We start from the raw sequence: 20447 nt of genomic DNA, 5'->3' as shown, positions 1-20447 counted from the left end.
TTCAGATGTGTCCACTAGAATCTGAGAACCTGGAGTTTTGTCTCAAACACAGTTTCACAGGCAGTTAAGAGAGACGCAGACAGATCTGCCAATATTTTAATCGTGGCTCAAGAGTTGGGAGTTTGCCTTGTAATCGGAAGGTTGCCGGTTCGAGCCCCGGCTTGGACAGTCTCGCTCGTTGTGTCCTTGGGTAAGACACTTCACCCGTTGCCTACTGGTGGTGGTCAGAGGGCCCGGTGGCGCCAGTGTCCAGCAGCCTCGCCTCTGTCAGTGCGCCCCAGGGCGGCTGTGGCTACAATGTAGCTTGCCTGTGTGTGAATGGGTGGATGACTTGTTGTGTAAAGCGCTTTGGGGTCCTTAGGGACTAGAAAAGCGCTATATAAATACAGGTCATTTACCATTTTACCATTTACCAAAACGCATTAAACAGAAAATAATATGTTCATACTTTTTTAAAATAAATAGATTTTATAAACCCTTTTGCTTAACCCACGTGACCAACATATGCCACAGTTAAAGCTGATATGGCTGGACACACTGTGTGATGACACTTTCTAAATTACCCCAAAAAGTTCGAAATTATATTCTGTTACCTATCAGTGCCTATCTGAAAGCATGCATGCATCATATTAATATATATCTGGGGTAAGGCAATGTCAAGTTCTATCCCATATTTACTGAATGTCTTTATTTTGTATAGTCTACAAAGGTATAAAAAAACAAGAAATGTCTAATATTAGAAAATGTTCAGAAAAAGTGCAAATGCTCCACATGAGGTCCGTGATGTTCTCTGTGATCAGTGTTCAGTCCTGACAATATTCTGTTTGCAGTTTTAAAGAAGAATTCAAGAAGCATGTTTGTAAAAAGGTCTTAAAAATATATTAATCGTTAAGTTATTGTTCACAGATTCTCTGCCAACCAAGTGATCAATTATTATTGACTGCTCGTTCCATCTGTTATCATTCAGGCTCTGCGGGGACACTTTCTCCCTCTCAGGCTATTTGTTGCTAATGTTTCTGTGCAGCATTAGTTTCATCAGACTCCTGCATTTATTAACCTTAGTAGTTAATAAAGGTTGCCATTACCACAACAGGATGTCCAATACTCATGAGACTTATAATAAACAAAGTGAATACAGCTGTTATTAAAACAATGCTTTGCCCAGAGCGCACAGCAGCGCCCACAGTGAACATCGGCTTTGCTAATAAAGAGGCACAAAGTCATTAGCGCATTAACAAAGATCCCAGTTGCCTTTTTTCCCTTCATTACATCCACTTTTTATTGTGCTGTTGGCAGTTGCTGCGTTTCCTTATGACCTTCCAGAAGCTTGTGTTCTTCATAAATACTCATGTTTGTTTGGATGACCTTTGTTAGTTTTATGTCTCACTTTATTACCCATTTAGTTCTTAGGTTTATGTTTTTGTCCTACTTAATCATGTTGTTTTTGCTACGTAATCAGTTAGTAGCACTAATCTAATTAAACAGGATAATTGTGATTTTAAGAGTATGATCACATGCTTTACTTGCAGGCTGTAAAGCTTTCAACAGATTGGATGATTTTTAGTATGGTACATTTTGAAAATGAAGGCGTGCACTGCTGCACTTCAGCTTTGACCCTTTGTCTCCGTCTGTCTCTCTCTTTTTTTGCAGCTTCACAATGCAGCCAACACAAACCAGAAGGAGAAATATGAAGCAGACCTCAAGAAAGAGATTAAAAAGCTACAGGTAAGGAACAAAGGAAACCAGAAAATAAAAGTTTTTCCACTGACAGGTTGTTTGAGGTGTTCTGGGCTCCCACAAAGCTGATTAAATCAGTATAACTTCAGGGTAGATGTGTCTGATTTTAAATAATTCCAAAGTTTAAAAAGTCAGAGAAGTCAAAAAGCAATCTCCATTAAAAGACAGACATATCATTGTCATGTTGAACTTAAAAAACGAACAATAAAACCCCTCCAGCGTGCAAGCCGTCATCAGCAAGGGTAAACAGATTTCCTGGAAGCAACCATTGTTTTTTCTAGAGGTTTTTCATCTACAGTTTGACCAAAAGCTGTAAGATCTGTGCAGTCTTCTGGTTTAAAATGTTAATTTGATTATCTGAAAGCCAGTTATAACTTTTGCTTAGTGTCATGGTGCTACATCAAGCTGGAAGATCCAGTGATTGTCACCAAACCACTGCTGGATTATGGGAAGTTGGTGTTTAAGGAGGGTTTTAATCTGGTCATTCCTTCGAGACCTCCTGAGATTTGTTAAATGATGCTTCTCCGTAGTCTATATTATGACACAAATCAATATATATTTTGAATCAACAGGACAGTGTCTCTAAAGTCTGCAGATTTTAACCAGGAAAACAGCCATTCGGTTATTAAAAATGCACTGAAACGCTGGTTTTCCTCTTAAATAAACAAAAGTGACATAGGTGTTTGCCTTCCTGAGTCAGCAAACCTTTAACTTGAGTTGAATTCACAGGTTCAGTGACATTACTGAATGAAGAAGCTGGGAATACACCCCAAACTGTAACAATTCAAAACACATCAGGCGCCAGCAGAAAACACTTGAGCCTGATTAGAGTTGTTTTTTTCATAGCTTTTATTATCATGCATCCTGTAATCAGCACCACGTTTGCAGGAGCAAGAGACTCCTCCACTGAAACTCCTCCACCTCTGCAACCGACTCTGCTTTCTGAACCGCCCACAGGTCGCACAAGTTTTGACATCACTGAATCAAAATGAATGGAAATGCGAAAGGGTTGGACCACTGATAAGATTATCCACGCAGACCCTCCCTTTATTGATAACTGATTAACGAGGTGTATTTTAAGCAGACTGGGGTAATGTTAAAGTCCTGTAACAAAAAATGGAATCACAGAAACTTCAAATAACTTCTGGAGGCGTGGAGAAAGCTGCGTAAGCATTTTATGCCCACTGTGAAAATCAAATCTGAAAGTAACAATTCTCTGTTCACACTTAGCGACACATCATAACCTGTTTTGTTTCAATGGAATTTCTGAGTTTATTGTGCCTTAACATGAAAAATATGTTGTTCACTTTCTATTCTCGGCAGTGTAAGTAGGAAAATGCCACTCTGTGAAATGTGCTTCATTTCCAGCCTGAAGACAAGAACACAGGACCAAGAGCATCACAGTCACATATAGCAGTGACTGTTTTACCTTAATAAGTGACCAGAAACGGACAACAAGTAATTGGCTGGAACCTCTTTGCTCTTTTGGCCTCTTCAGTCGGGTTTTGTTTAGTTCTCTTGTTTCTTCTCCTCGCTTCATCATGCTTTCAAGTTTTTCACTTACAAGCACACAAACAAAAATTAAGGAAAAAATTCAAAGAGCACGTAGGAATATCCTCCTGTTTTCACTTGTTCTGGGTTATAATTAACTGTTCAGTGTATTTTGTCCTCTTGTTGTCACTCTGTGGGCCATACTTCCTTTGCTCTCTCCACTTTGTTTGTGTAGATTTCTTGAAAGGAGGAGATCATTATTAGATGGCACCAGTGTTCAGGTGGCTATTTCAAATGCAGGGAGCATAAGGACAGCTAATTTCTCCTTTTATTTTCAGTCAGACTCACATTTTCTAAGGATTTTTGTAAAAACTGATTCAGCTTGGACTTGTTACCCTGATATCCTCGTTTCTAAGTTTGCATGACTGATAGGGCTGCAGCTGCCACAATAAAAAAACAAGCAGATAGAAGTAAAGTAGAATTATCTTTTAAAATTAGATAACAGCATGGTGACCTTTCCACAGGTTTTCTGGAGAGACAGGCCTCTGGGAATGATTGAGTTGATTTTCTTTTCTTTTTTTGTGATTTCTGTGAAGTCACTCAGTTTAAGGCGGGGCTATCGTTACTCAGCTCCTGACTCCTTTTAGCACCAGGTGTGAATGGGTTCTAATTTGTGGCCAATCAGCAGTGAGCAGGTGAGACAGAAGCTGCTGATCTTAACCTGACGTCTCTGAAAATGGACTGTGAAGGCTGAGATGTTTGCTGACTTGAATCATTTAACCTGCCACACATAAAGGTGTGTGTTTGTAGCATTAAATATCATCTTGCTCAGCCTGAAATGTTCAGTGTTGTCATGAGGACCAAACTTCACGCCAAGCCTGTTTGCTGCATGCAGACATCATGTTCACCACCCATGACTGCTGGAGAGGAGGCTGCGCTCCTATCACAGACTTCACTGATGTATCTGTGTCTCTCTCTGTCTCTTTCTCCCTCCTCTCCCGCTATGTCCCCCCCTCTTTTGCCTTCTTCTTCTGGTCCCTCAGCGTCTTCGAGACCAGATCAAGACGTGGGTGGCATCAAACGAGATCAAAGACAAAAGGCAGCTAGTAGAAAACCGCAAACTCATAGAAACGGTAAGTAGAAACTGAGGATGAAGGTCATTATGACACGTCCTCCAGGGCCTGTTTACACTCTGGAGGACTATTTGTTTTGAAATCTGGAAAAAAAAGTCAGATAAACAAGTTTTATGAGATTTTTTTTTCTTTCTTTTTTTTTCTCAAATAATTGAAAGTTGTGCTAGGTTAGTGGTCTTTATGGAGCCATTTACCTGCAGTTATCCACTAATATTTGGCCCCAGTAATATTACCACTAAGAGCTAATGAAAAACAGTGCATGTTTTTAATTAATGTTGAGCTTTTATTTTATATATGTTTATATTTTTTGGGGTGGATTAAAGAAAACGGTTCATTGTTTTCAGTTATTTTTGCTTTTTTATATTTTTCCAGCTCTGTCAGTAAATTTTTATCCTTCTAAAAGATGGATGGAGCAGAACTGACCAATTACTATAACCTAATCACAGATATCAGTCTTTACTGGGTCTTTGCTGAATAATGCTGCTTAAAGTTCTCATTGAGGACAATGCAGCACAAGCTGCACCAGTTCTTTAGAAATGGATCCTTTGGGTCCAGTAAGTCACAAGATGGTCTCTCTATAGATCAGGCTTGTGGTGTATCCCAAGGATATTCAGTCAGATTGGGATCAGTGAGTTTGTAATTGACTTTGATCTGTTTATGCGTCGTCCTGCTGGAGGAGGCGGCTGTTGTTACGGAGTGCTTAAAACTTATGTCTTAAAAAAAGAGAGACAATGTCCAGAAACAGGATTCCCCAAGGCTCAGTCCTAACAGAGTGTCCCTTTATTGTTTGCAGTACAGTGGCTGTAACTGAGGAAGATGAGGAAAGTTTTCCCGGATAGCAGATTGCCTGTTAGTTTGTGGAAATGGAAAGTTGCAAATTTTTTGAGTTTAGTGATTGTTTTGTTTTTTGTTTTTTGTTTTTTTCATTAGTCATTGCCTTCAAGTGCTTACAATGCCAGCTGAGCTAGAAGTTTATTTTTTTTATCTTACATTTCTGTTTAAAATCATTTTGAAATGTTTTAAATGTTCCTTTTTATTGCTGTAAAAATTCTCACCGCACCTTCAAATGCACACAGACGGTGCCGCCTTTAGAAGCTCAACAACAAACAGAAACGGTGTGAACGTGTTGCCAAAATTATTCCCTAGATTACTGGCTCAGATTAAAGAGCTGCGCCCATTTTCATCTGCTCCGCTATCTAACACCTGTCCTCCAGGCCTCGGAGCCACGTGAGCCTTTGATGAGGGCTTTTGAGATGGACTGAATGTGAGCCACCTGCCTGCACAATGAGGGACCTCTGCAACTCAGCAGAGGTCCCTTTTAGACGTTCTTCGAGTTTTCCTGCAGTTTTGTTGGTTGACCTGAAATTACAGTCCTGCAGGAAGCGGAGGGAGCTTGTTAGAAACATGTTGCCTCAACAGCAAAAGATCATTCACAACCTACTGGGTGTTTACACAGAAATGTGACCAAGATGAACTTGCAGTTTAGAGCCGTGAATGCAGGGTTGGTGTTGAAACCGCTGCAGGCAGAGAAGAGACTTTAACAACATTCAGTCACAGACAATATGTCCCATTTATCAGCCGCTAAGAGGCGTTCAGGAGCTCTTCGAGTTCAAGAACTACATTTATTAAAGCAACGCTTTTGTTGGTGTTCAGATTATTTAAGAAATCAGTGGAATAAATGACATTTTCTGCAGTTCTACACACTCAGTGGTCACTTTATTAGGTACAACTGTAATGCCATTTTTAGATGGTTTTCACTGTTGTGGTGCTTTATAATGACAGGTGTTTGGAAAATTATGAACCCTGCATTTTTATAGAGGATTACTCTAAACCCTGAAAAAGGGTTCAACAAATTATAAGAACAAACCTTTGGTTTGTATTAGGGGTGTCAATAATAATTCATATTTAAAAATGAAATATTCATGTCTAGTTCCAATGATCATGTATTTAAACTGGTTTAAAGTTCCAGAGCTCCATTTATTTCCATTTGTTCAGGCACTGTGTCCATATGAAGTTGTGAAATGAAACAAGAGAACCACATTACTCCACGTGCATAAATCTATCCACTGGTTGTCTCATCTCTGTAGCGTCTCAAGTGTTTTCCTCTAATAGTCAGCACCTGTCACCACTGCTGCACACCTTTTATCTGCACTCATTTAAGCAGCATATATAAAGAAGCGCCATCCGGTGGCTGGAGGTGTAAACACAAACAAAGATATTTAAAAACGGCCGAGTAGCAGCAGCGTAATGTTAAAGACTCGCTGTGCAGTTTATCTGAGCTCGACAGCTTAGCTACACATTTTATGGATGATTGCAATAAGGTGACAGTGCTGAACTAACAATCCTGTCACAGCAGCAGCTTCTTGCTTCTAGGATAAAGCCTCTAAGTTAGACTCAGTTACTCGCCCAGGTGCTGCATTTAAGCTCCTCAGCGAGCTGTACTGTTTTGCCCTGCATCTGGACTTGCAGGCGTTTCTTTAGCTCATACCTGGTCTGATTGAGTCGCTGCAGTTTTGTGCTCTATATTAGCTGCATGACATTTTGTGTACAGACTGAGTGATGAATGCATCAGTGGCATTTCTTCATATCTGTTTAGTCACCTAATTTTTGTAAATGATTTGCCTGAGTTAACCTTAAAACGCAAAAGATAAACAAAATTCGGGCCGACGGTTGACTCGTCTCCACATTTATGTGAAAATATGATGGCATGGCAGATTTTTGTATTGTTTTAAATGTCTTAAATCTGAATTCTTAGGATTTTGTTTTCTGCAATTAAACCTTTTTTATGATAATCAAGTAAAATCGAACTGAAGTTGGAGTAATGTTTAAATAAGGGGGCACAATTAGATGTTTGTGAAGATCAATATATCCCTGAAAACTGAAGTTGATCAGCTTCTTATTTATTTCTTTGTTTACTTGCAGCAAATGGAGCGATTCAAGGTAGTGGAAAGAGAAACCAAGACAAAAGCATACTCTAAAGAAGGGCTCGGTCTGGCACAGAAGGTGGACCCAGCCCAGAGGGAGAAGGAGGAGGTCGGCACGTGGCTAACGGTGAGCTTCATAATCAAATGTTGTCATACGAAAGATGGGAAATGGTTTGTTTGTGACAGGAAGAGTAGTATTTCTTCTAGATTAGTGTCATCTAAATGCTGTCAAGCATCACATTAATTTGTGTAGAGTAGTACTTTCTAATCCTGTAAGTCTAATCACCCATTTAATGTAACCACTGCTGTAAAGCAGAACAGGCGAGTCGAATGACACCGTGGTGAAATCTGTTCTTATTCTCAAACGCAGAAACTACTTTGAGTCAGCGGCTCAGTTCATGTGTCACAGCTCGGGTCTCTCATGAGGAAGTTTTCTGCTTGAATTGTTTTTAATTTTCTTTTGCAACGAAACCTGGAACTGAAAGTGAAATCAGGTGGAACTAAAACCAAAATTAAAACAAAACGCCGTCTCAGCTTTCAACGAAAACAGACTCCCATTAATCGACAGCCATTTCTAAACATGACCGTACTTGTGTTTGGCGCTCTATAAAATGTGTCGTCATTCTGATCATCAGAGTAAAAAGGCTGATTTTGAGCAGAGATGTTAAAACGGCGAATCACATAGTTAATTAATAATTTATCTTATTTGTCAGGTTAAAAATGTCAAAATTTGATGGTTTTGTGTTTATACACTTGTTTATTTCATCTTAGACTTAATGGGGATTTCCCCCAAGTCTCAGAATGGTGGGACTAAACTTGTATGTATATTAGCCCATCTATAATAAAGGCAGTAAATCAATGTTGCCTGTATGTATTTATTTATTTATTTATTTATTTATTTATTTACCCCTCAGTTGTCAAACACTGTTTGGGGTATTGTTGTCACCCTGCCGGGTGGGCAGGCAGTGTGGACACAAGTTTGTAAATGCAGTAACTCAAGAATGAGATGCAGGAGTTTAAAATTGAGTCTATAGGTATATTTCCTAGGAGGCTGAGGAATAAGGCTGGTGTCCAACAGTGTGTGTTGGTGTTTTGTGTTCCCAGAAATCTCTTTTTACATTTTTTCTGTGCATTTTATGAACAAAAATATCTATTTTGATTGAATAAATGAAATCTAATGTAATAAACCTGCTTAATTAAATTTTAGTCCATGCTTTGGGAATCCTTCAGCGATGGCTGTGGCTCATTTTCAGGTGTGGCTGCCAAAACATTCCTCTGTTATGGAAAAACTTATGCTGCACGACACATTTTAAACACTCAATGACTTCCTCCTTTTGTTTTGCCTTTTGTAATCTTAACAGCAAAATTAGGCTTTTTAGTTTAATACTTGCTGTTTTTTACATGTTAAGCCTGGGTAAAAAATTTTTTTTAAACTTATCCGAACCTACTTAATAAGCGAGCGAAGGAAAGTCCCGTTTTTCCACTATTAAAAAGCCACTTCTGGATCTAAACATGGTTTGTTTCGTCAGCCGATGATTCCAAACGCCAAAGAGTTGATTTTTAATGTCATCCAAGGTTTACAATGGCAGCAAATATTTAAAGATTTTAATGATAAATTTCTTCAAGAGCCGATCTAGTTAAAGGTCTAATAACCAGCTGAGTTTTGTCACACCGCTGCCATGTTAACTTTTAATGTCTTTTCTTGCTCAGAATACGATAGACACTCTGAACATGCAGGTGGACCAGTTTGAGAGCGAAGTGGAGTCTCTCTCAGTCCAGACGAGAAAAAAGAAAGGAGACAAGGAGGTCAGTGTGTGCTCTCATCTCTGATTCATTCATTATTTTCTTCTCTACTCGCCTCTGAGGTTCTTTTTCTCTCAGCCTTCTCCCTCGTCTGTTTACAGCTGACACAGATCACTCGGTCAGCCGGCCTTAGCCTTGCAGCCTTTCTCTCTCCTCTTTTATCTCCCTCTCTGCTACAGAGGTCAGATAGTGTGTCCTCCATTCATCTTCTGTCTCTATCCAGACAAGGGCAACTCTCCTGACTTCCTTCTTTTGGCTTTCGTTTCAAGTCCTCTTCAGGGATCTCATTTATAGAGAAACCTGTGGATGACAGTGCAGATATTGCAAAAAGCATGAAAACTTTCAGATTCCATGTTTGAGTTTATAGCTCATGCTGAAGAAAATACTTTTGTTATGTCACAAAGTGTTTGCAGCCGACTTTGTTAGCCTCGCATTTAGTTGTGAGCGCGAATTTTTCGCCGTGGACGTTTCATAAATGAGACCCAGAGGAGTTTATTTTTATCTGTATCTTGTGCGGTTAGTTTAGCTGGCCAAAAGCGTAGGACCGTCTCTCTCAGCAGAGATCTTCAGAGTTACTGTTGCACTGTACTGCTGCTGTAAGATTGTGGTTTTCAGACCAAAAGTTTAAGGCTTAAAATTTCTTTTGGTATAAAAATCTTCACACAGGGTCTCTCTCTCTCTCTGTTGTGCTTTGTACTTTGATTTTTAAATGTTCAAGATGCAAGAAGGATGAATTAAAAAAACAAAAAAACAAAAAAACAATCTACAAAGTGTGTGCAGAGATAAAGAGGGGTTCTGGTTAAATCTTACGTTTATAGGCCACTAAGTTGGCTCCTATTAGGACATGTTGCCACTCGCCACTTTAATAGGTCCTTACTAATACTGAGCTGGACCTTCTCTTGCCTTCAGAACTGCCCTAATTCTTCATGGCATAGATTCATATATTGATTGCGTCACACAGTTGCTGCAGATTTGTTGGCTGCAGATCCCCGATATAAATCTGCCGTTCTACCGCATCCCAGAAGGGAGCTCCATTAGATTGAGATCTAGTGATTGGAGGCCATCTGAGGACAGGGACATGTTCAGAAAATCAGTTTCAGGCTACTCTGCACAAAGAGGAAGTACTGGCAGTATAAATATTTCTTATTGTTCTCTTTGGATGAAAGAAGCTCATGACTAAAATTTTTAACATGTTTTTTTATTTTATTTTAATTTTATAATTTACAGGATACCTCTGGTGATGTTTTTTCCTCTCACTGTGAGCGTGTTGTGTTTTTCCAGCTCTGTTGTTGTCCAGAAACTATTAAAAACTCGAGTCCTCCGATACACACTGCTGCATTAACATCAGACACACACACTCTTTATTTTGTTCTGCTGCCCCAAATACTTACCAGAGCACCAGATGTGTTTTAATCTACAATTGAAAACGATTTGCTGCAGACTGCTGTAGCCGGACCGAAGAATTCATACAAAACTCACAACTTTTTTTTTATTTTTTTTTATTTTTTTTGTTTTTTAGATTAACATTACAATATACATTATATTTTCAGTCTTTTAAGGCTTTATTGGGATCAAAATAGGGAAACAAAAAATAAAAGAAAACAATTTGTTTTATTAATGTTAGAGCCAAATAAACTTGTATACAGGCTTGGACCGTTTCTTAATTACACTTGTGGTCTGCATACTCCTCATGGACATGAACGTCATGGGGTAGTTTTGGATTTTCCCATTCAGAGTATTGCTCAATGCAGTAAGTGCTGTCAAACAAATCCTTCATATCTTTGAGGCTGTGTGGATTAGAGAAAACAAACTTGTGCAGCCGATTGTTTTTAAACTCATTAAAGATGTGTGCTGCACCATGATGCCACCCTGGAAAAAACAGTACAAGGATGATCTCATTAATTTCATGCTTCTAAGTACATATAAACGTCTGACTACAACTGTAGCTGTGGCACAAGAGGCCAAAGAGTTCAGGTGTATGTTGGAGGCTTGTTCATGCTCCTGACTGTTCTGGTGCAGTGTTAAAATGCACTAAGGTGAAACATTAACACGCCACACTTGGCTGCCTGCACCAGCAGCCACACCAGACATTTCCATAAGAGTCCTGACCGCCTGTTTTAACAGCTGCTGTGTTGTTATAATCACATCAGCCCAGCTTGCTCGTGCACTCTTTTCTTTTATTCCTCAGAGGTATCTGGGTGTGTTAGTTTTATCTAAACTTATCTCTGGACAAAGAAACGCAATACATGGCTGAGAGCTCCAGAATATGTATGAAGCTTTAGAAATATTAAATATTGAAGTAAGAGGTGCAGTTATGCGTGAGCTAGCTTATATGATGCATTAAGCCATAAAGTGCACATGTAGCGGCATGTTACGCTCGCACAGCCTTATAGCTGTCAAATGCTCTGGCTGCTGTATGCTTTTTTTTTTTTTTTTTTTTTTTTTTTTTTTTTTTTTTTTTTTTTTTAGTCCAACAGTAAATAATTAATGTAGAGAATTGGCATGCTCAAACATGTTAAGAGATTTTCATAACACAGATATAATCAATGTTTGGACTTAAGCAAATTAAAAAGTAGATTGTGGGCCTGTGTTGCCTCCTTACATTACTTAAATTGCTGTTTTGTTTTTCTTCTTCTCGCCTATTTTTGGTTGTACAGAAGCAGGACCGGATCGAGGAGCTGAAGAAATTCATTGAGAGGCATCGGTACCACATCCGGATGCTGGAGACGATACTGAGGATGCTGGACAACGACTCTGTGCAGGTGGAAGCCATCAGGAAGATCAAGGTCAGAGGCTAGAGTGATTGGTGTTTTCTGTCCTTTTCTCAGTTTTAAACATAGAATCAGCAACTAAATGTTTGTACAAAGGCACAGTTTGTGTCCACAAGATCTTCTTCGGGTGTTACTTGCAGAAATAACTTATTCTAATTTAATTAGTGTGCCAAACTTTTCCTAAAAATTAGTTTTACGGCCTTTTTCTTTGTTTTTCCATCAACTAAATGAAATATTTATACAAAAAGTGTAAACCTTCATCAGATGAATTTATTTATATACTGCCACACACAAAATTAGTTTAAGAAATGTTGTATACGAAACTTTCTTGTAACTTTCCCTTCTATCTGCACTTTCCACAGGATGACGTAGAGTATTATATCGACTCGTCGCAGGATCCCGACTTTGAGGAGAACGAATTCCTTTACGACGATCTGGATTTGGAGGACATTCGTAAGTAGAGAAGGAACCGGGGTTTGGTTTCTGAATTCACACTTTTTATTTGTTTACGTGTAATTGTGTGAATGCCGTGAGGCTGAAAACGCCCTCAGTTTTCAGCCGATTTTCACCATTCAGATTTTAAACTGTTCTGCTCTTTCTGCTAATGCCAGCTATATCTTTTGGCGCTCGTAACATTTATACTTTTTGAAATATTAAGCATTTTATGCCCTTTTTTTTGGCCCCTTGAGATGAATGGGACCACATCACAAGTGTCTATGCTGATTTAGCTCCCCGCGGGTGGGCTGTGTTTTAGCTCAGTGAGATGAGCACCCGTTCTCAGAGCGGGAGGCCCGGGTTCAAATCCCACCTATGGCAACAATTTCTTCAGCTAACAGTACAACTTTTTTTTTTTTTTTCTTTAAAGTCTTTTCAACACAAATTTCAGTTTCTTCACCTCTTTTCAGAAAAGAGTTCAACAAGTTCACCTCCTTTAAGCAGAAAGTTCAGCTTTTTCACCTGTTTTCAGCACAAATTTCAGTTTCTTCTGCTCCAGTTTGGTTTAGTGAGATCAGTAGCCGCCTTGAGACCAGATGGTGCAGGTTCGAATCCTACCTATGGCTGCTGCCCCACATCTTTTCCTCTTGCACTCGCTCCACCCTTTCAAATAAAGCAGTTTTCACCAAAGAGATAAGCTTCTACGCCTCTTTTCAGCAGATAGTTCTGCTTTTTTTCAGATCCCACTACACGGCATTCACACTGCATTTTCACAGGAAATGCAACTTTTTCTAGTTGCACGTAATATCCTCCCCGTATCCCCAGCATCCTCCTCTGTCACACCAACCATGTTTTCCGTCACTACATCCATGAATCTTCTCTGTGGTCTTTCTTTTTTCCTTCTGCCTGTCTGCTCCATATTCAGCATTTTCTTCTTCCAGTCAATCCAACGTCTCTATTCTGCACATGTCCAAACTCATCCTTTTATATTCTCCTTTCTAATCCCGGTCACTTCCAATGGAAAATCTTAACATTTTTGACTATATCATATATACATCATATATTATTAAAATGGCCCAAACCACAGTTTTTTGTAAACAGCTTTAAACATTTAAACCTACCAAAGTCTTAAAGGCCTTTTGACTTTCACTGACCTCCCTCTCTGCCTCTGCTTTCTCCAGCTCAGTCGCTGGTCGCCACTTCACCGCCGGGGCACTCGCACTTGGAGGACGAGATCTTCCAGCAGTCCAGCAGCACACCCACCTCCACCACCTCATCTTCACCCATCCCCCCGTCGCCTGCTACTTGCACTACAGTAAGAGAACTTTCCCCAGAGTTAGCTAAAGCTTCTGTTATGTGTGTGCTTTTGTCTGTGCTAGCTGTGCACTAATAAATAAAACACTGAGGGCTTTTTAAAGTCATTTAAAAAGGATTAAGAGTAATTTGGACCCCACTTGTTGCTCACAATCATTCAAGCTTTTCTGCATATTATTTGCATCCTTGATGTTCCCGTCCCCAGTGATATGACAATTAAAATTACTTTAAAAATCCAAATGAATAAATTAACCTGCTGCTTTTCCACCAAAAATAATCATCCAGTTTTATCTCATCACTGACTGCTGAACCTGTCACTAATGGTTCTATTGAAGTAATACTGGTAATCGAGGGAAATTAAGTCGATTGTTACACTCAAGTTGAGTCAATATCTAAAATATAAATGAAAGATAATTGCCTTTGTAGCTTTTGTAGTGCCCTGCCATCTGCTCTCATTGTTCTGTTGCGTTGCCTTTATATCATCTGTTCTTCCTATCCGCCCACACACAGTATGTAGTGAGAGCAGTTATTATAGGGCTCGTTTGTCTGAATAGAAGGCGTGGTATTGTTCCGCGCTGCTGATGAGAAGTTACACCGTGGCATTAAAGGGAATGTAAAGGATGAGGAAGGTCTTCAGTAGGCTGCTCTGACTCGGCTGTGAAGGTTTCTAGAAGTTGTTGAGTTTGTTCGACACAGACATACATGATGATAATGAGACGCAGTATAAGTTTGGATGTTTGCTTTACCTTAGAGTTTGCACTAAAAGTCAAATGTAACAAAACATCTGGGAGTCCCAAACTACAGACGGCTGTTCTACGAAGCAGAATCTGGAAGTTTTAGTGTTCCAGAGGTAGTTAATTTTATTAGCATTCACTTAAGCTACAGAGCTAATCAGTTCCAGAGCAGATCACGTGCAAGATAAAAGATCAACGCATGTATAACCACCCCCTACTGACCAATCAGTGCTCCAGAAAATTGCATCAGCATTCATTGTAGAACTTGTTGAACTTGATGCATGGAGGGTATAAAGTTTTTAAAAACCATCAAACATCAGGTTTTTTAATTTCTGAGTTGATACTGATCTCCAGTAAAAAATGTAGATTCAAATATGAAACTTTATTCCTATGTTGTTGTTGTTGTTGTTGTTGTTTTGTTTTGTTTTTTCCCCCTCAGTGGTTTTATTGATCTGTAAGGCTAAACATATATAAAAAAAATTCCTAAAATAGGGCACCTCTTGTACTTGCTGACCTTTTGCACATAGTCTGAGCCTCAGTGTGATTTTTTTTTTTTTTTTTTTTTTTTTTTTTTTTTTCTCCTCCTCCTCAAACATTAAATCTGTACTTGCCCTGTTAAACACTGTCACGGCTGCAGCTTATAAAATACAGCTTACATTGTCTTTACCATAAACACGTCTAAGCAATGATAGAGCTGTGATACTGATAAGTCTGTTCACTTAGTCTGCCTCTTATGTTCTGCCAAAGCACTTACAATATATATATTCATACAGTGTTTTTTCTTCTTCCCATACATACACTCGCTCTACTTTGGCTGTAGCTGCTGTGTTGCTTTCAACCTGTAGTATGTGTTCACTTTGTTTTATTTTTGCGTTGTGCTTTGATTGTCTTTATAGGGTTACTCGCTCTGCAGCCAATTTTTAGAAAAATTCCACAGCTTTTTCCGTGACACACCTTTGTGTTAACATGCACACAGGAATGGGAATGTGGCAGGATGCACATTGCAGATAGTGGGTTGATTCTGATGTACCAACATGTACACAGACTAATGTTAATGTAAGTGCACGCTTCTTAAATTGAGGTTTACTTTGCATGTTTCTGCACACAGTGCAAAAATCTGAAATGAAAGATGATCTCCATTTTCCCATACACATAAGCAGCATAAGAATTAAGCAAGACTGAGAAGAAAAAATGTGCTCGTATAAAGTTGTTGATGGTAAATGCAAATTAAATATAAAGTGCATTAATTACTTAACTGCAATGGACAGCTATGGATACTTTAACCAGAAGAATTAAAACATGAGACCCAAAAAGCTCTGCAAAGCTTAAATCTGCTACTGCCTGCTTCCCCCCCCCCCCCCCCCCCCCCCCCTTCTTTTCTTCTTCTTTTCTTTTTTTTCACTTCACACACACATTTGCATTGGCGCATATGAGGATGACAACCATGGTGTTTGTCTCTGTGGCCCTAATGCCATGTGTGTTTTTTTTTTTTGTTTTTTTTTCAGGAGAACTCAGAAGATGATAAGAAGAGGGGACGTTCGACGGACAGTGAAGTTAGTCAGGTTAGTGTGAAGATGCCGAAACCTCTCCCAGTAAAGCAGGAGTGCCGAAAGCTCCAGGAACATCATTACCTTCTGAGATTATCATAAAGTGCTGCAGTTATCAGTTAATTTTCGTTAAGTAAATAGTCAGACGAGTGTGAACGTCATAGACTGCATGTAAAGCCTATGTAAGTGCATGCCTTAAACCAAAGTCCATCTGGACTCTGGTCTAACAACTCTGGAGTCATCTTGGAACCAGTCTGATCCTAAACAAACTAGGAAAGAGCCAGAACCTCAAACCACAGTATCCAGAGCACCAACACTGCTCAACACACCACAAACAAAAAGTGTAAAATTTCTACATCTTTACTAAAACACAAGAGTAGAGAGGTTTGCTACAACATAGCTGAAACTGTCATAAACATCTATGGTCATGCACCGGGGCAACAACATTAATTAGTATGTACTAATATGTTGCCTGTTTTTACTACTTAAATTTTAAGCCAACCACCTTCTTTGCTACTGCAAAGATTTCTATTCAGGATTCTTTGAGTCTCCTCACATGACGTGTCTGCTTAAACCTGCAATCTCTCCAATGTCCTGTAGGGGGCGATCCCTCTGGTTGCAAAAAGACGTCTAGTTCTACATGTTAAAAAAAGCCTTCATGGCAATGGCAAAAACACTTAGGTTGAGACTTGACAACAGGATTCTTCATAATGGCTACACCTTTTAAATACAGCCAATGGTGACAGCTATATATAAATGTTGCACAGTCTCTTTGTTATCTCCTTCATCGATGACTAGCAGGGGAACCAAAGCACTATCCTTTTCCTGTTTTAAGTCCACAAATGAGCCTGAAATTTTCATGGAGATTTTTCCCTGAAATCCCCAAACAGCATACTTATCTCATCTGCCTTAAAATATATTGTTGTGTGGGTCAGTCCCTCATGTTCAATCGAATCTTTGACTTTGGTTTATGATTTGTCCTCAGCGATAAATGAGCAGTGTTCATTGTACTGTAATTAAACAATGATGTGTTATTGGGCAAAAAACAATTGTTGTCCATCAGATAATGGAGCAACAAGAGCAGTGCTTTGAAAAGTCATTGATTAAGACATCAGGTTAATTTTTAATTAATTCATGTATTTTTTTTATATTTTTCAGTCGCCTGTGAAGAATGGAAATCCCTCCTCTTCGTTATCCTCTTCTTCCTCCTCCTCTGCTTCTTCTTCCGTCTCGGGACTGACCTCATCTTCAATGATCTCTATGGCGACCATCGCTGGGGGAGGAAGCAGTAGCTCTGGGGGCAACAGTCATCACAGCAACTCAGCAGGTCATCTCACCAACACTTCCGCTGGCAGCTACAGCAACGCCACCCAGCAGCCGCCGCACCCGTCAGCGCAGCAGCAACAGGCCAAAAACTCCGTTAGCTCCTCTTCCTCCTCCTCAGCTCCTATCTCCAACTCCAGCACCTCCACCAACAGCCACCCTGCCTCACTGGCCGCCTCTCCACCCAATGCCAGCACACAGGAGCTCCGTGCTTCAAATTCGCAGCCGCAGGCTCCATCAGGGTCCACGCCAACCTCCAACAGCCTGGGCCTTAGCCTGGGCCTCTCTTTGGGGAAAGGCATTTCGGGCGCCGTCACCACCAGCCCCATGTCCGGAGGCCTCGGCCTGTCGGGGATGCCGGCATCCCTGACGGGCACCATGGCAGGCCTTCTGTCCAGTAACACCCCTGCACCCTACGCTCAGGCGGTCGGCTCCAGCTTACCAGGCTCTTTGGGTGGAGTCAGCACAGCAACGACCAACAGTGCTGTAGGCTCCATCGGCAGCGGGAACATGACAGTCGGCGGGCCGACATCCTCGACAGGTCTGCTGGGTGCAGCGCCGGGCGTGGTTGGCTCTGGGATTCTGGGTTTGGGCTCTAGTCAGTCAGGGGTGCAGGGCTCATCCTTGGTGTCACCGAGCTCGGTGGGAGGTTTAGCCCCAGGTAGCGGAGTAGGAGTCATCGGGAGCAACGGAGGCAGCTCGGGATCAGCAGGGAGTGGAGTAGTAGGAGGAAATTCGCTCCCTGTCCGACCACCTAGCCGACAGAAGCAGAACGGTAGCACTAGTTAGTATCTAATGTCTGCGTTTTTCCAGCACCTGTAGAAATAAAGTTTCAGAGAGAAATTACACCTGAGGATGATTTCTAAGTGCATTTATGTATTTATGTTTTTATTACAGGTTACAGTGCTGTGGTAGCAGACAACACAGCAGACTCCGCCCTCAACAGTGCCAGCCAATCCGCCCTCAACAGTGCCAGCCAACCCTCATCTTTGACCTCTACAGCCAATCAGCCGTAAGTAGCCAAAGCAGCTGGTTAGAGGACATGATTGTTTTTATAGAAGCATTTTAATGAAATTGACTGTCACCACTACCCTCTCCTTTTTGTTAGACTTTATTTCTTATTTGTCTGATTAAAAATACGCGTACAAAGCATCCTTAGAGCCGCTCAGATTCCATAGCTAAAATGACTGCATTAAAGTCTTCCTATATGCACTTCTAATTAAAAGCCTTTTAACCTTCGGCCTGCACAGGAGTATTTGTCAAAGGGGATTTTATTGCGAAACTTCTGCTGCTTGTGGAAAACAAGACTTTCTGGAACTTCTTTAGATTTGTGCTCCTTTTTGACTGTGACCCCAGCCTAAACAAATCCATGTTTCCTATTTCCAGTAAGGACACTGGTCCCAGTCTACTGGGCTCTATGAGTTTGTCATCCAACTCTCCATCCCCGGCCTCTTACAGCGAGGCCAAAACGGTGAGCGGCAGCAACCTGTTGAATGGGCCAATGTCCTACTCACAGCAGTCCTCCGACAGCATCAAGGTGAGACACATTTGAACATACGAAGGTGAACAGCTATGTTTTTAATCGTTTTGGGGGGATATGGGAGTTTGGGATTTGAGTGTTGTTTGCTAAGAGAGCAACTTAATCTCCCAAATCTCCACAGACTATTAATTTGCATGCAGACACAATAAGAATGGCCTTTGCTTTAATTAATTCGTTCTGCCAACAGTTAAATCCAAAGGGGAGATGATTACAGTCTCATTACTGCTGTTTGTTGATTAACAGAGCTGTTTAAAGCAAATTTCAGCAAACACTGAGAGAACGGTGCCAAAAATCAATAAATGTCGACACGGAGGAACCAAATACCTGCCAAGTTAGGTTGGTACAGTAATGTTTTAAAGAGGTATGAATATACACCGATCACACACATAATGACCCCTGACAGGTGAAGTGAATGACTCTGATTATCCCTTCATCATGGCACCTGTTAGTGAGTGGGGATATCAGGGACCAAGGGAACACTATGTGCTCAGAGTTGATGTATTAAAAGCAGGAAAATTGGGTAAAAATACAGATTTGAGCATCAGAACTGGACCACAGAGCAACAGGAGGCCTGGTATGATGAAATGGCTTTCTTTTAAATCTTGTGATTGCTGCGTGTTTGTGCCGTGCTTACCTGGGGACCATCTGGCATCAGGATGTACTATTTGAAAGAAGGCAAGCCAGCAGAGGCAGTATGATGCTCTGAGAAATGTTCTGCTGAGAAACTTTGGTTCCTGCCATCCATGTGGATGTTACTTTGACATTTACCACCTAACTAAGCATTTCTGTAGGCCATGCACACCCTTTCATGGAAACTGTATTCCCTGATGGCTATGGCATCTTCAGCAGGGTAATGCATCCACCCACAAAGCAAAAAATGGTTCAGGAATGATTTGAAGAGCAGAACAATAAGTTTGAGGTCTTGATTTGGTCTCCAAATTCCCCAGATCTCAATCCAGTTGCACAAGTGTGAGATGTGCTGGATAAACAAGTCTGATGCATGGATCCCTGACCTCGCAAATCACAGGACTTGGAGGAACTGGTGCTAACATTTTGGTGCAGATACCACAGCACACTCAGGGGTGGGGTTGAGTCTGTGCTTTGACGGATCAGTGCAGCAGAAGGGGGGCAAACAGAATATTAGAGGTGGTCATAATGTTGTGCCAGATCATTGTAAGTTCAAAAGTGATCTCCAATTATACAGTGTTTCCATGGGGATATAAAAAAAAAAAAGAGTAAGATCATTTGATTCTTGATGAATGAAATGTTAAAGCTGCAAAATCTGAATTACTGAAAACTTGCAAAAACAACAGTTTTTGCTGGAGAATTTGCAGCCCTGTGAATTTCATACAAACTTCCTGTTGTATAAAATTTCAAGGCGGTGTAAATCTGTAACAGAGCTTATAGAGTCTTTACATAAAAGTGAAGTTGAACCATGGCGACAATATTTAATATTTATTAGTATCAGGAGAAAAGTCTGTGGGATCATTTTAGCTGGTAGGTATTCGAGACTCAGTGTGAAGTGAATATTTTACCAAAATTGAAATGTTTAATTTGCCCAGTGTGAATTTCTTCCATTTCGTATCTTTGCATACGCACAATTGAGCTCGAGTTAGCCTGTGACTAAACGTACTAATTTCTTTGGCTTTAAGTTCAACTTTATTTTTATGGAATATGTTAGACTAACTCAGTGTT

The 20447-nt window shown here is 40.4% G+C and overlaps 1 protein-coding gene across 2 annotated transcripts in view; it reads left to right on the top strand.

Moving 5' to 3' along the window:
• Window positions 1-20447, top strand: part of LOC113015167 (CCR4-NOT transcription complex subunit 3-like) — a 39975-nt gene that overhangs the window by 14848 nt on the left and 4680 nt on the right. Inside the window, exons 4-14 of one of the 2 annotated variants that reach the window (XM_026157102.1) lie at window positions 1651-1725; window positions 4272-4361; window positions 7284-7412; window positions 8996-9091; window positions 11746-11874; window positions 12222-12312; window positions 13476-13609; window positions 15848-15904; window positions 17048-17996; window positions 18110-18224; window positions 18599-18749. In XM_026157102.1, the coding sequence (XP_026012887.1) occupies window positions 1651-1725; window positions 4272-4361; window positions 7284-7412; window positions 8996-9091; window positions 11746-11874; window positions 12222-12312; window positions 13476-13609; window positions 15848-15904; window positions 17048-17996; window positions 18110-18224; window positions 18599-18749 (2016 nt within the window). Of the gene's footprint in view, window positions 1-1650; window positions 1726-3844; window positions 4025-4271; window positions 4362-7283; window positions 7413-8995; window positions 9092-11745; window positions 11875-12221; window positions 12313-13475; window positions 13610-15847; window positions 15905-17047; window positions 17997-18109; window positions 18225-18598; window positions 18750-20447 lie in introns of those variants that run through there. The other variant, XM_026157103.1, reaches the window with a different exon arrangement.

This window comes from Astatotilapia calliptera, chromosome 22 (genome assembly GCF_900246225.1).
Source record: "Astatotilapia calliptera chromosome 22, fAstCal1.2, whole genome shotgun sequence".
In the NCBI taxonomy this organism is placed as follows: domain Eukaryota; kingdom Metazoa; phylum Chordata; class Actinopteri; order Cichliformes; family Cichlidae; genus Astatotilapia; species Astatotilapia calliptera.
The sequence above is the reverse complement of the archived record's forward strand: the minus strand, read 5'-3'. Positions and strand labels throughout refer to the sequence as shown.